Source organism: Grus americana, chromosome 4 (assembly GCF_028858705.1).
Source record: "Grus americana isolate bGruAme1 chromosome 4, bGruAme1.mat, whole genome shotgun sequence".
Classification (NCBI taxonomy): Eukaryota; Metazoa; Chordata; class Aves; order Gruiformes; family Gruidae; genus Grus; species Grus americana.
In genome coordinates this window covers 46,557,973-46,573,641 of record NC_072855.1, presented here as the reverse complement: position 1 = coordinate 46,573,641, position 15,669 = coordinate 46,557,973, and the positions used below count along the sequence as shown (strand labels likewise).

The following is a 15,669-nucleotide window of genomic DNA, read 5'->3' as shown; positions in this document are numbered from 1 at the left end:
TGGAGTGATAAATCCCAGGAACATCTGAGGGGAGGCAGAGAAACAAAGCTGGGCAGTGGTAGCGAGAAGACACAGCTTCAGCACAGAGCCAAGGAGGAGGGAATAAGCTTAATGCTCAGCAAGAGGATGGCAAACAGGAGATACGGTGATTTTGGATCAGATGAGACAGACAGCACCGTGAAGAGGGATGTAAAGAACAAAGGGATGAGTCCAAATGCAGGTCTATAGCAAACAGCTGGGAAGGAAACTGGTGCAAGAAATTGGCAAGGAAGAAAGTGAGCCAAAGCCAGAAGGGGTCAACAGAAGAAATACTTGTGACTTTTGGAAATCATTACCCTCCATACCCTATATGGTTCCAGATACTCTGCTGCCACCAAATACCTATCCAAAAATGCGTGGTGTTTCTTCTTCCACTAGCAAGTCTACAGAGAGGATGAGACCTCCTGCATTTCCTACAGCTGAAATTTCTGTAATGGAATTACATGTTTCAATTCTTCTGCTGAATTATGATGCCAAAGACTCTGATTTCTGCTTTTATCTCAACTTGCTTTTCAAAAGCTCTTTAAATCACACAAAAAGAACAATATTAATGCAAAAAAAATTCCCAGCATCCCTGAAAAACACACTTTATTCTTGTCAAAGACTCAAAATTCAAGTAAACCAGGTTTCTTGTGTGACCATAATTCTGCATTCTGATACCAGGTTTATGTTCAGACTGGATATGCCACATTTACACCTGAGATTGAGGGTGGACAAAACAGACCAGCTAAGACAGAATCAGAAGCCACACAAGAATTTTCCAGAACTGATATCAGAAAGTCATACCAACTTGCAAAACTCTCCACATTTTCATCAGAACTCATTTTCATGATGGAAACAATAACAGAAGATATTATTTCAATTTGATGGCTTCATATCCACACAATTTTGAACATTTGGAATGTTTATGCAAATAGCATCACATTCCTTCTTTTCCCTTCTTGTGGATTTACAGTAAAGCAGAATTAATAAAGCAGGTGGCAGTCTTGGTAACAGAAGACTTTTTTTTCATAACTGACTTTCAAAATGGTAAATAGAAAATCACCCTCTTAGCTTTTCCTGTTATTGTATATTGAACAGATACAAATATGCAACCACACAGAAACATTTATTCTCCCAAAATTAGCATTATTACTTTATTTGGTGATTCATTACAATCTGCAAATCCAATAGTCAAAAAAATAAACTAGGCATAATGTTAAAGCATTTTACAAGCAAAATACTTTACTGCTTCCTTTTCAATTTGCATAGGGTGGGATAAGTGTATTGGTTAAAGGATATAACGTACAAAAGAACAAATCCATAGTTCATCAAACTGTACTCAAGAGTGTTACGATCCTGTGAGTGAACAGTACTTAAACAGCTATGACCATCAATGGAAAACCATACACTTCAACATTAACAAGGCTGCCTTCCCATGACCATGATACATCATGAAGGCTGCAAGCCACTGGGCTGTTTCTCTTACGTTGTAGATCATCCTACTTTAAAGAAATTAAAGAATTAAACAAGCCAGAATGCAGCTATCTATGCTCATTTCTTTTCTACCTGAACAAAGGACAGTATGGAGAGAGGGAATTTTTAAAGTCAGCTTCTGAAACCACTTACAGTAACATCTGTCTCATATTTTCAGTGTCATGGAGCTAGCAAGCTTAGAGCTTCATCCACACATCTCTGTTTATTATTACTGTGCAGCCAGGTAAAAAAACCTGTATTTTTTCACTGTGTAGCAACAAACTGCAAATAGATCATGCTCCTTTCCCTTTGTAACCACATCTCTGTTCCTCCTACTGTATAAATCTGGCTTTAAAGACTCACAAAACTAAAAAATAGTTGATCTAGGTTGTAATAAAAAAAGAATATTAAATACCTTTGGTAAAAATAGATATATTTAACAAGTTTAGAAAAGCAAATAGTTATATTGTCAAAAGGAGAGTATAAAAATGTACACAATAAAAAATAACAAAGAAACAAAAAATCATCAGCCATAGTAGTAAGAATAAAGGCGCTGTTCTTTTCAATGTTTGCTTCCTTAGCTCACGTTATTGTCCAGTCTTCTTTCTAAAAGGCAGGAGCTCTACTAGAGCATATGGAAAAATCCAGTCCTTCCTACCAGCATTAGACAAATTAAGTTTAATTCGGAACAAGACAGTCTGTTTTACCCCAAGTTTATACAACAGAGAACGCTTCAATTTGGAGTACATAGGAGTAGTTGAACACAGAAAGAAAGATTTCAGGTGTTTTCAACCAGAGGCCAGATGTACTGGAGCTGTAGAAATGAGACAGCCAGCAGGATCAAGTCTCCATGATGTGAGCCTTCTAACTTTTACTCCTAAATTATAAATCCATGTATTGTCAAGAAAATTGTGGGGGACAAAAACAATACATATATTTTAAATCCCTCATTGATGCCTTTCTCCCATCCTTTCACTGGGCCTCCAAACAGAGCTGTCACACAACATATAATCCCAGTTTGGCTTCTCCTCTTTTTAGAGCTCACTGTAAATCTTGAAGATGGAAGATCCCCAAAGCAAACAACTGAGATTACAGAAGGAGATAATGCACAAGCCCCATAACAGAATCAGCCATTGATTGAATGTGCTTTGAAAGGAAACAGCACAATTAAATCATGTTTATCCTTCAGTATTCCCTTTGCACACACAGTCACACTCCTCGTGGTGTTCCAAGGGTACATCTGTCAATGATTTATGCAATCCTCGGACGCCAATCCTTGGCTTCAGCTGAAGAACCTGAAGGAGAAGCAGCCAAGCATCAACAAAACAGCAAGTGCTTTATCACACACCTGGACTATGAGCTAGATTGCACTGGATGACAGGAGGCATATTAAAAGAAATAAGTGTTCCTCAGCTTAATTTCTTCATGTATTCCATCCACTAATTCTTATTTTTGCTTTTACCTCAAGCCCTTTAAAAAAATCGATTAAAACATGTTGAACAAATACTTGCTTTTATCAAAGAATAGAGTCTTGCAGTTTCATATTCCTACTTAATTTTATTTAAGGGCTAATAGTATAGTTCACCCAATGGAATTATTAGATAATTCTATAATAAATAACTTTAGCTATAGATTTGTAACAATGGAAATGGATGGATATCTGTTCCTTCATAAAGTTCACATCTACCACTAGAGAAAGCTGAACCAGGAGGTGTGGTTGTGATGTGTGTGAACTGCACCAGTAAACAAATGCCTCAGGAATGACTTAATAGTTCCACAGAAAAGTATTTTAACAAGGAAGATATTACTTTTTTATGTAACACCTCATTAAAATGGTAAAAAAATATTTACTACAAATGCAATATATAAAATTTCAAAATATTAATATTGGTGCATTCCTATAGTAAAAATAAATTCCTTAATTGGCTGTCAGTATTTCCAAACATGCAAATATATAAAAAGCGCATACCTCATGGTATTTTTTGGTGACTTTTGTTGGTACACATTGGCACTCATTGCAACTCTGATGACAACAGGCACAGTTTCCACCACAACGTTTAACCAGAAGACACAGTGGCCAGAAGATGGTGTCAGTTCGCTTCAGCTCCTCCCTCAGTGACACTGAGAAGTTGCGAGGAGTACAACTATACAGCCGCACCTCCTCCTTTAGGAGGTTGAGATCCACCACTGCAAAAAGACAAACAAACTGGTGCTTTTCCGATTCTTAATCCAACTTCACTGGTGGTAAACCAACTTTAGCAGTGCAGAACCCTTGAGGAAAGTTCATTTGTGTGCAGGTGGTACAGGTTCAGCACACAAGTGTAATACTGCAGTTATAGGAATACCATGAAACCTAAATGGAATGACCGTTGTATAAGAATGTTCACCAATTATTTTATAACTCTGGCAGAGCTGGTTCAAATTAAACAAAGCAAGCTTTGGCTACTGTGTTCCAATAAATGTTTTATCAGATCAAGCCTAATGAAGTTCCCTTTGTTCACACTCACACTCTGAGCTCTAGTGTTGTTATTCTATATTCATTTTGGATTGGAGAAAAACACACAGCAATTGAGAACCCTGCAAACCTCCAAACACATTTTTAATCCATTTGCATAAAGCTTTCAAACTTCTTCCCTGCTAAAATTTCAATTATTGCTTCTTTGCAAGGGCAACGTAAGTATAAGAAAGAATCAAACCTTTTATATCTAAGAGGAACTCACTTCTCTGGACTAACAACTTCAAGAAGTTGTGTCATCATCAGAGAATGCTGTACAGACAACAAATAAGTGAGCAAGTATGTGTATCTATATAACTATTAGTAGGCTCCATTTTTCCCTCCACCTTCATAGCAGCATATATAGGTATTTCTGTTGCTTCTCTAGATTTCATTTTCACTTGATGTGTTTTAAATACAGTACAGCTCCTCCTTGTAAGCACCTAAGTTGAAATGCAAGTTAAAGATATTAATATTTGGCTCCAGTTTCCCTATAAACTAGTTCCACTGTATCATACTAAAGTTTCACTCTGCCAATGGTTGAACAGCAAGCTCATGAAAAGATCTGAAACAGGGCAAACTCCTTTAGGTTCTCCTTAGCTGCACAGACGAGAAATAACAGGCCTTGAAAGAGGTAGTTAAGATTGAAAAAAATGGGATTGGTTTAGTGAGAAAATGAATACAACTTACTTTGATGAAATGCAATGTAATTTCATTTATTTCAGAAAAGCCAGACTATAATGATCATGATCTGGGATCTTTTGTCTGAACTGTTTCTCTCTAAACCTACCACCATTAAGGAAGAGAAGTAATGTCTAATTCACAGGGGCACTCTATCTTGTAAAAAGAAAAACAGAAAAAGAAAACCCTATGATAATATGGCTACTGAAATGACTCAAATAGAGGTCTCGAACAAAGCAGCAAAGAGCTTTAAACCAACTGGGTTTGAGCTAAATCAAGAAGAAACTAGGGAAGAATATATCACGGTGCATTGATATTACTTGACAAATACTTTACAGTTATTGATAGCAGTTTGCAAATAAAAAGATATAAAATAAAGCAAAAATATGTTCCTGATCTGAATCATCCTTTAGAGAAATACCCTTTTTCCCCCCTTCTACTATGTAAAGAGCCTCTAGAGGTCACGAAGGAGAACTTCAGCCTATCAAGGGAAGATAATGCCTCTCAATTTCTATTTAAACATGCAAGAAATAAAGAAAATTTAGAAGCTGCATTTCTCTAGTAGAAATGCTCACTAGTACTGTCCCAGGAGCAGATCTTTGGGCAGCAATTTCATTCCATGTTTCTTCAAACATTTCTTTTGCAGACCATATCCATATACTGGCATCCATAAGTAAGGGTTTATTGTTGTGAAAGGTCAGTTAAACACACTGAAGCCTTTTCTCTGCTCACACTTAAAGTGAATGCCAAGCTGGGGCACTTCATTCCATCACTATCAGCTTAACATAGGCTCCTAAATAAACAATCTGATTTTTAGAAGTGAGGAGTGTGTAATAACTCCAATAAAGTTACTGATAGGACGCCAGCCTGCCTCCCACACTGCAAGAGCATTCCTTGGAGAAAGCTGAGAAGGGAGCAGAGGAAAAGAGAGACAAAACTTCCGGGGGAGAGATTCACTGTGAGAAATCAGGAATGATTTAAGCTCTTCTGATCAGCTAATAGCTCTAGGCTGAGTCATTTAGAGAGAGGACATGTCTACCTCCATTAATCAAGGACTGTGGATAGGAATGGAGTACTTCTTTCTCCTGTTATGTTTGAAAACATACAGTAAGCGAACTGTCTGAATGAGGATAAAATACCTAAAGCACAATGAGAGAAATGCTAGTTCTCCTAATACTTTCTACCGGTAGATTTCTACAGAGACTGACATGCTTGGTACAGGGAATTTCAGGAAGCTAAGCTCATGCGTCCTAACACAATTGCTGCTCAGCCCTTCACCATGAGAAACTGAAAACAGAAGCTGGGCACTGATGCCTCTTCCAGCAAGCCCACCAACCAGTGGGAGAGAGATGCCTGTGTGGCATTGTGCTTCTCCATTACCTCCTGCCCACTGGCAGCAGCAGAGGAATGCATCCATTCCTCAGTGCTAGTTGTAGTTATAACATGGAGAAAAGGGCAATGGACTAAAACGAGCAGGCCATGTATTATGCATTTTGTCACAAAATTGGAATGAATTTAAACCGAACCCCTCAGACCTGCAGACCCAAATTTTAAAAAGGTTCTGTAGAAGAACACACAATCAGCTCTTAGCAGATATCTTTTTAGTGTGCCTTACTGTTACAACAGGCTTCAGGAGAGATGAAAAATGTCATGTTTGGTTTCCATGCTTTACAATGTGCTAAGGTATATTGCTATTATACCTCACAATGAACCCTTGCCCTACCTTATGTAATTCAATTTCATTAAAAGGTCTGTGGCAAATTTATCTAGTGCTTATATAATCACTTCTTTGAAGTATGTGAATGAAGCTGTTATTTTTTCAAAGAGTATCTGTCTGTCCAAAATTTATTTTAACACACTGTGGGCATGAAGCTAGATGAGAGAATGTATATATTCCCTTAAAAGTGTTTACTTAACCACAATAAAAGGTTATGTGGATTTCCCAAGTGCACTGAGTTACAGTACCTGTTATAATGTGAACATTTAAACACTCCTTCAACTTGGCTTCCACTCATGTATCATGTTTGACACAACAGTCAAAGTTCTTTTGTCTAGTACTAGCTCAGGAGGAATGGAAGGCTCTGCAGTAGCACATGAATGGGAAACACTAAAATAAAAATAAGGGGAGAAGGAAAAAAAAGGGAGAAAAAAATGTAGATGTAGGTAGGTCTACAGTAAAGTCTGTTTCAAAAGCATGCCTTCACTGGCACATACAGCTGAAGCAATCCATGTTCACACTAGCCTGAAAGTAACTGTGTTCTGCAATTGGCAATGCAACTGTCTGGCATCTTCTGGGACGTGTATCAATTACCACAGGGAACCCTCTTTCCTAAAACATTTTTTCCAGCTGGATGCTGCTCTCAAAGTCAACAAAGCAAATTAAATTCTGGTTGGGGCACTTGTGTGTGGGCACAGAGAGCAGCAGGATGGTTTTCATTCCTAAGCACCTTGGAGATGTTCCTGGGAGTGTAAGTTTCCTACTGACTCCTACAATAGGACAGGGCTGTTGCAAAACTCCAAACGAGGAGTTAAAAAGAAAAAAAAAAAAGTCACATAACTATACAAGAAAAACATCTACTAAGGACTATGGTTGGATTGTGACTCTCTTAAGCAGACTTCAGAATACGCTCTAATGATTATGCATAGATTTCTGTGGGAAGAGATGGGATCATTTTTTTGCACAGCAAAATATGTTTTATTATTAAGTATGTTTAATATTATAAAAGAATTTAGGACTATATTTAGACATCAAAGCCTCTGAACTTCATGTTTCTTCTTTCCTGGCTAGAAGTTTTTGGAAGCATTTTATCCAGAGAAAACATCAGACACAGAAGTTCTGTGGAATTTAGGCTGTCTAAATATAGTCTTTTTCATATGAATTATTAAGTAGGAGTAGAGGACAATACTCTTCTCTTCTTTACATAAAGTAACATACACTTTTAATTACATTTTCATTTAATCTAGATGTAAACTGATGTTTGTCTATAAAAGCAGGACATTAATTTAGCTTTTACACTGAAATATTGCAAAAATAAACCTGATCTAATTATAGGATCAAAGAGTTTGAAAAAAACCAAACATTTTAGGGCATGCACTTCTCTCAAACGTGTCTTAAAAAAGTTTTTTAATACAGCAAACATCGTACTAGAAGGAATAACATTTAAAAAAGAAGGAAGAAAAGAAAAGAGAAGAAAAAAATAGATTTGCTTTCCCTATCTATTGAATAGACCCAACAGTTAGTACTATGTCATCTCAACTGGACATATTTTCCACCTCAGGCTATTACATTACACACTTGGTAACGCAGTCTGAGGGTGGTCTCTTAAAGATAAATGTGGCAATACCGTGATATGTTTATTCAATGGAAAAATCTATTTCAGCATCTAATTAGAAGTCTTTAAAAGATTTACTCTGATAGTTTCTTTCTAAGATACGTTTTGCAGGGAGTTGCTTTTGTCTATATAGATGTTATCCAACACCTGCATTTTAGTTTATGTAAGGTTTCACAAATTACATTTCGTTTTTCTCCCACTTACCCTATGCTTATGGCATACATTTGGCAAATACTGAATCTCTTTAATTAGGAAAGTGTTAAATGACTATCTGAAAGGCATGGTCCATTGCTGAAAGTTTTTAAAGACATTTCTCCCTCTTTGCTTTCTGATTTAGTTGCTGTGTGCATAGCTGTAGCAATGCAGGTAGGGTAGAATGGTTGATTTTTAGGCTCTGATCCAAGAATAAGCTGTCAAAAACTTAAATTTGAGTTATGAAAGGTTTTACTTCCTCCCTTTTCTTGCTGATCAGATGATAATCTAGTTTACATTTGTCAACATATGTTGTGTTGTTGATATTCAGTAACGCTCATATGTTTTCATTTTCATGCTGTATGGTGGGCAAGGAAGGAGGTATTGCCTGCATAGTATCCATCCACATGGAATCGATAAACGTGAAATAGTGGGCAGCATCTGGATGATATGAGGTAGAAAATTCATGAATGTCAGATGTAGATAGAAGAAAATGACTTGCTGAACAAGAAATAGCTCCCCAAGTCTTGAAATACATAATCTACTTTACATCTGATTAAGTTGACAACTGCATGATCAAACTGGACATGGACACAGGGGTTTCATGAGGTATCATGGAAGAGAAACATTTAGGTAACTGCTCTGAATTTATATGGTGTAGAGACTGGAACAATTCTAAGGAAATAAACCAATCGTTCCCAATCATTCCCATGATACAGTAAGTGTAAGCAATTAACTATCCCAAACAAAAAATAAAGCTTTTGCCCTCCATAAAAAAAGGAAACCCACAATGTTAGATTATGTCACCGAGCCAAGATGCCCTGCTACTTTGTGGAAATAAAGATCTCCCAGGTTGCCTACAGAAAACTACTCTGTCTGCTTTGATTCTTTTTTTTTTCTTTGTTACTTTATCCTGCTAAATTCCTTTAAGTTTTGAGTTTAGTTATTGTCCTTTTTCAGATAATATAATGGTGAGAATAGCCAACAGCAATGATCTCGGCTGTATTTCTAACATAGTCCTTTCTTGGAATCAAAATTCAAGGTCAAGAACGCTCTTTAATTACTGTTTCTTTGTTAAGAAAACATACCCATAGAAAGCTGCAAGGTCAGACAAAAGAGTAACTTACCTCTTGATTTCCTCCCATGAATATATGCCTTTCCAAGAAGCTGCCACGTTGGCCTGTACAAATCTTCCAAATCCAGTTGCCACCGATCTGGTTCAAGGTACCGGATAAGTTCTTCCACAGTACTAAATCCAGCGACGGCATTGTTTAATACATCTAATGGTAAAGCTGATGGGGGGAGCAATGATGGGCTAGGTGCTTCTGTGTGGTGCTGCAATCAAAGCCAAGAGAAGAGTACCAGTCAGAGGGTTAATGGACCTGCTTTGATGAAGTGCTGTACTTTATGAAGTTACATAGCTGGGAAAGTTTATAAGTGGCTAGCTTGTTTCCAATGTACAGTTTACCTAATAAGACAAATGACAAGAGTCAAAAAGTACCTAATTATTCCTCAGCGATAATTGTAAACAAACTTCCACTAGACAGTTTTCCCCACTTCTTACATTCCTAACCTTGAAGATAGCATGCCACTATACCTGTTCTTTGAAGAAGTTGACTGAGTGACAGACAAAATTTTGAAAACAGAAGAGTGATTTGAAAATATGGCCCCATTACAGGCAATTACTGTAACCCTCTAGAAATCTGAGGAAACACACATTTCACATGCTGCCTTTTCTCTGAAACTTAGCCACGATCTTTGTCTTCTTGTCTTTCAACGTAAAATATGAACATACCCTAGTAGAGAGATAGCAAATATTCCCATTCTCATCTATAGATTAAAAAAAAAAAAAAAAGCATAAAGTACTAAGAATTACGTTTCTGGTTAAACAATAATGAACAGAGTAATAACAATATCTGGCATTACTATAATTATTTCTCCCTTAAGAAGAAAAAAACCCATGTTCCCAAGGATATCAAAAGTACTTAAATGCTGAAGTTGAGTACTGAAAAAGTCTACGTACTTTCCCACAGCACAAATCTCACCAACAAACTCACTGGATCGGGGTACTCAGTCACAGGCAATTCAAGCAAAGTGAGACTTCTGGTTTTGCTCACTCTACAATCTGTTTAAAAGTTATGCATTGATTCGTATTTTCAAAAGAATAAAAAAAGGCAGCAAAGGAAGCCTAAGCAGGAAGCTGCTGCTGCTGCTGCACCACCACAAGTTTCTTTAGGCTTTTATATAGGCAGACATCACTACAGACATTATGTCCACAGAACTACACTCGAGCAATTTCTCTGGACCATGTAAGAAGGATGAAGAAAGATTTGAACATACTGCTGATTTAGGGGATGGGAAGGACAAGAAATCTCAAACTTAAATGCATAGTGCTACATGTACCACTGCTCTCAAGTGCAGTCCATATAAGATTAAGAGGGAAAATTTATTCACTGTAAGTACAGTCAGGTTTTGGAAAAGGTTGCCCAGAGAGGCTGCACAGTATCCATCATTGGAGGCTTTCAATACCTGACTGGATAAAGCCCTGAGAAATGGTCTGACCTCAGAACTGACCCTACCCTGAGCAGGAGGTTAAACTAGAGACCTCCTGAGGTCCCTTGCTGAATTTTCTTACAACAATCCTACAATGCAGTATTAAGAATGGGTGACTGAATGTTCCTCCAATAAGTGAACTAACATGCTTCTTGCTCTTTCACTGTACAGTGCCTGTTAGTACTGCACAACATTTACACAGACATCTATTTATTTATTAATATGTATTTATATATATTTACATATATTTAAAAATCCTCATACCACTTAGTGTCAAAATGGCACTCTCAGTACACTATTGTGAAGTGTATAGATACTGTAATTTTTTCTATCTATAATGTCAGATCAAAAGTATTAATTTACCTTTTCAAAATTACCAGAGAACTTGATGAGAAATGTAACAGTTATGCAGGAAAAAATTCTTTAATAAAATAATGCTTGCAACACTACATACAAACCAGCAGTTTTCTAAAATACATATGCCTGTGACAGCTGTATTTTATACCAATAATTATATTTTCCTTTCTGTGCTCTCAATTTTATTAAATATGCATTTTTGGTTTCAGCTAAATGTGTGGTTGAAAGGGCAGCAAATGGAAGTAACCACCATGCCCTTCCTATTTTTTGCTTCAAGGGTTTTTCTCTCTCCATCTTAAAGAAATGCAGTCACTAGAACGATTTGTGCTGCTTTTTAACTGAGAGTTTTGCAAAGATAATACAAAACATAGGTCTAGTGTGCCGCTACTATTAGCTTTATCATATTTTCATTTTGCTAATCTAGCATCATTTCCAATAGAGTGAGCGAAGTACTTGCTTCCCTTTCTGGATGAATGTGGATTTCACAAAGTTAAAATATTTCTTTTCCTCTTCTCTCCACTGCCCACATTAAAAATAATAACATGTTGATCCATCTATTAGGTTATGATAATAAAGCAACAGATTCTGGTGTATAATTTAAATATTTGCTCTTAGCAAATCATGCTACTCAGCAAGGTTCAAAATAGCACTGTGACGCTGTAATTCAGATGGTAAAAAAAAAAAATATTCCAAAATTTTTCTCCCTGTTTTTCTCCAGGATGCTGTATTTGTAGCAGTCACATTTCCCGGTTTGAAGGTGTAGGGTTTTGCTAAGGGGAAAAACAAAATAAGGATCAAATGGTAGAACTAGTACCTGGAGAAGAAAAAAGAAAAAAAAGTCTATTTTGTTTCCAGCTGAAGAATTTGCTTCAGTGTCTCACTTCTACTGGGATTTTTTGTTGCCAATGAAATAGATGGATTCCAGATGAAAATCCATTGGTCTAGAATCTATTTCCACATTTACAACTTCGAACACGCATACTTAGCAATACATGTATAGGAACTAACCCATCGATTTATGTTATTCTGGATTCAGTAGGCGTTTGCCTGAGTTAAAATGTTATGAGGACATGGTGAATCATTGTGCTTAATGGTAACACAATTAAAGTTGTCATCACTTTCTAATCATTCTCACAGCAACCCAAAACATAAAGAAAAAGTAATTGAAAGAGCAAAATTGCACAACTTCGAAGAACATTTTAGAATAAAGTAGTTAAAATCTCAAGATTAAGAATGTTTTTCCCAAGAATCTCCTAATTTAGTCAACCTAAATGACAGTTAATACGTACCAAAAATTAAAGATAATTGATATCATAAAGCTATAAATGCTGTAATTTATATTTATAAACATAATAACCTTTATGAAATCTCAATTCAATAAATTGTTTAATATAAATGGTAATTCAAATTATACTCTACAGGGTTCTCTACATGGTTTTAACTTGCTAATAGGTACTACTTATTTTGTAATTTAAACTTTTTGGGCAGAATGTCCAGGGCAGCATAAATATTACATAGTACACACTATAATTATATCTTGGAATTTTACAGAATTTATAATTTCACTCTGTGTTCTCAAAGGATTTTTAGTGTTTCTTAGGCAATATTTACACCTGCAGTAAGGTTTTACTCTCAGAGAAGATAACAGAAGAAATGACAATGCAAGAAATTGTGTCAACTTCATTGATGAGACATACTTTTTAGAACAAGCAAATACAAAACTTCAGCATAACTCCAACATACAACATCACAGCTGCAACTTCAAAATGCTGAAATGCTCCTTAAGTGGAGCTTTCCCTCACTTCATAGCAAGTCTATCGCTTCTATTATAATTCCTTCCAATTAATCTCAGATAAAAATCCATGTGCCTAGAATTTAACCTACATCTCTCTTGAGATTCCTACTCTGACCCTTGCCTCCACCTGCACGCCTGACACAAACTGACGCTGTCAAGCCACTCTCTGTGCAGTGCTACCAATGTCAGTACTCAGTAGGTCTCAGAGATGCAATTTCACTGCAGAATGGTGGTGTGAAAGCCTCACAGGAGGACCATCAATAAGCTCTGGCTGTTTTGCTGCACAATGTTGATGGAGACAATGAAGATGGTTTTACAATGAAGTAGCTATCTGTCAACTCTACGTCTATTCTATAGCTGGCATCACCTACCTTACTCCACAGAACTATGCCACGTCACCCCTAACAGGTCAGCCAGCACATAATCAACCTTCAATACAACAGACATCTCTTCATCTGACAGGGGAGACGTAACCTGACAGCAGACACTTGCTTAGGTATAGCAGCTATCCAAAATAGCTTTCCTGATGGGGACCACTTACTGGGAAGTGATGTTCTCCAAGCTTTTCTACAATAAATACTAATTAACAGTAAACACTTTTTCTGTCATAGCAGCATATCCTTGATTAATACCAATGTTTTAGGCCTGAGACCACCTTTTTTATTTTTTTGCCTGAGCATGAATAATTTCTGTCAAGACAGATTTGAAAAATACATCAACAAGTTCTGTATTTTAATGTGATTCCTCTAGTAAAAAAAATACTGTCTGGTTTTTGGGTTTGTGCCTGGTAAACAATTTCAATTTACTTTAATAAGAATAAACATGTTTAAAACCAAGATAGAGCCAAACAGTTGCATTTTTACTGTTAGTTAAAATGATTCAGGATGAAAAACAGAGCAGAAAACATAGGGCTTCTGCTGCCCTGTAGAACAGCCAAGAATGACAATTAGTGTTGGATCAAACAGAATTTTCATTAGGTCTGTTTATATTGTATTTCTGCATGTGTACTTCACTCTATCAAAACAAATACCTTATAGAAATCCTTTAAGGTGTTTACAAGTGTAAAAGGCAAATAGAGCAAATTTAGGTACCAGTTTAAGATAGAGGTTTGGAAAAAAGGAAGGAAATAATACAAAGGCCAACTTCAAAAACTATCCAGCCCTGAAGATTATACATAACAACAGTACCCATGAAGAAACTTGGGAGTAAAATGCATTTTAGGGTGCTCACAATGTTAGTTGTGCCCTATTAAAGGATTCAAAGCTACTCCATCTAGCCTCTTTCTCAAAAGGGAAAGGGTAGGACACTTACAAGTAGAATAAGAAAGCAAAGCAGTAAATCTGAACAAAAACTGCAACAAATGAATTTGAAATTATCTAGTTGAAGCTCAAACATAAAGGATGATTTAGCACGTAGCCTAACCTGAAGACTTGTGATCAATTTCTTGTTTTGAGACATATTTCCCGTGTGATCCTAGCATAGTATTTAGGCCACAGCTTCATGGTGTAAGCATCTGGCAGTAGCATCTCCTTGCTCCGTCAGCATGACTGTGTATGTGGCTGCATCATAAACAAGAAGTAATCTTTCTGAAAAAGCATATTTCTCATTTCCTTTTTTTCATAACCGCAGTCTTATTCACAGCACAGACCTCCAACAGCTAAGCCATCACAACCAAAAGCACAGCGGCCACTAACACAAACATTTTGAGATTCATTCTGGCACCAGGAGTTTCATAGCACACAGGTTTGTAACACAGCCTTAGCAAATCTGTAAAATTAGCATAAAGGTAAGAGAATGAATACAATAAACATTTACTAGGTGCTCATTATTGGTTTCTCTAAAGAATCCAGAAGTATTTCAGATAGATAAAGGGTAAAACTTTGGATATGAGAGTGTACGTTATAGCCTTTCCCGTTCTGCCACTATCCATCTGTTCTTTCCTTGCACTGAACCTGCTCCAGGGATAAACATTCCAAACAAAACAGCACTCACCTACAATCTAGCACCATCATGATCTAAGCAAAGCCTTTCTTTTGCTCCTGTCTCATAGGATAAGACTGTTAAGGTACTGACACTACCCACTTCCAGTTAAAGGAGAGGCAAGAAGTAATTCTGTTAGTTTGCTGCAGCCAGGAGTGAGGAATTTCATGTTTAATAATGCAATCACAGAGTTAAGACTGGAACAACAAAAACAAGTGAGTCAAATACTTGGCATCACAGGACACTTACAAGTAGTGAATAATATGTCTAAAATAATTCCCTCCCCACAAAAGAAATCCCGATTTTTTTCATTTCTTGTCTTGAAGAAAACATTCTCAAGCAGTTTCTAAGTGAAAAGCCATTCATCAGATGGCACAGTTTGGAGAAACTATTAAACATCAGTAGGGTTTAATCAGACTAGAAGGGACTCCATAACAAAGAAAAGCTCAGGGGAACCTCCCCTCCTCTGAAAACCAAATAGGATCGGTACTTTGAAAGAAATAACATATTTCTTCTAATGAAACAGCCTTACAGTTTGGGTTTGGTTTTTTTTATTATTATTATCGTACAGGAACACTCTACGTCCTGCTTAAATTTAGAGATATGCTCTTGAAACTAATAGCACATGCAGTTACACATGTAACACTCAGAATAAAGAAAGCCTGTTTTCTTCCTTTATAATCACAGGTAGCCCTCCTATTAGCATCATTAGAAGCTATGAGGGAGAGCAGATATCCAACTCTTTCTGAGTTTGCCCTGAGGACATAGAAGCTTCTTGGCACAACAATAGC

At 36.7% G+C, this 15,669-nt stretch overlaps 1 protein-coding gene across 1 annotated transcript in view; it reads right to left on the bottom strand.

The window, feature by feature from the left end:
- Positions 1-1,146: 1,146 nt before the first annotated feature.
- PDGFC (platelet derived growth factor C) overlaps positions 1,147-15,669 on the bottom strand; it is a 129,827-nt gene continuing 115,304 nt past the window's right edge. Inside the window, exons 4-6 of the mRNA XM_054824164.1 lie at positions 9,321-9,528; positions 3,464-3,681; positions 1,147-2,789 (exon numbers count right to left, since the gene is read on the bottom strand). Of these exons, the coding sequence (XP_054680139.1) occupies positions 2,673-2,789; positions 3,464-3,681; positions 9,321-9,528 (543 nt within the window). The 3' untranslated portion in view covers positions 1,147-2,672. The remainder of the gene's footprint in view (positions 2,790-3,463; positions 3,682-9,320; positions 9,529-15,669) is intronic.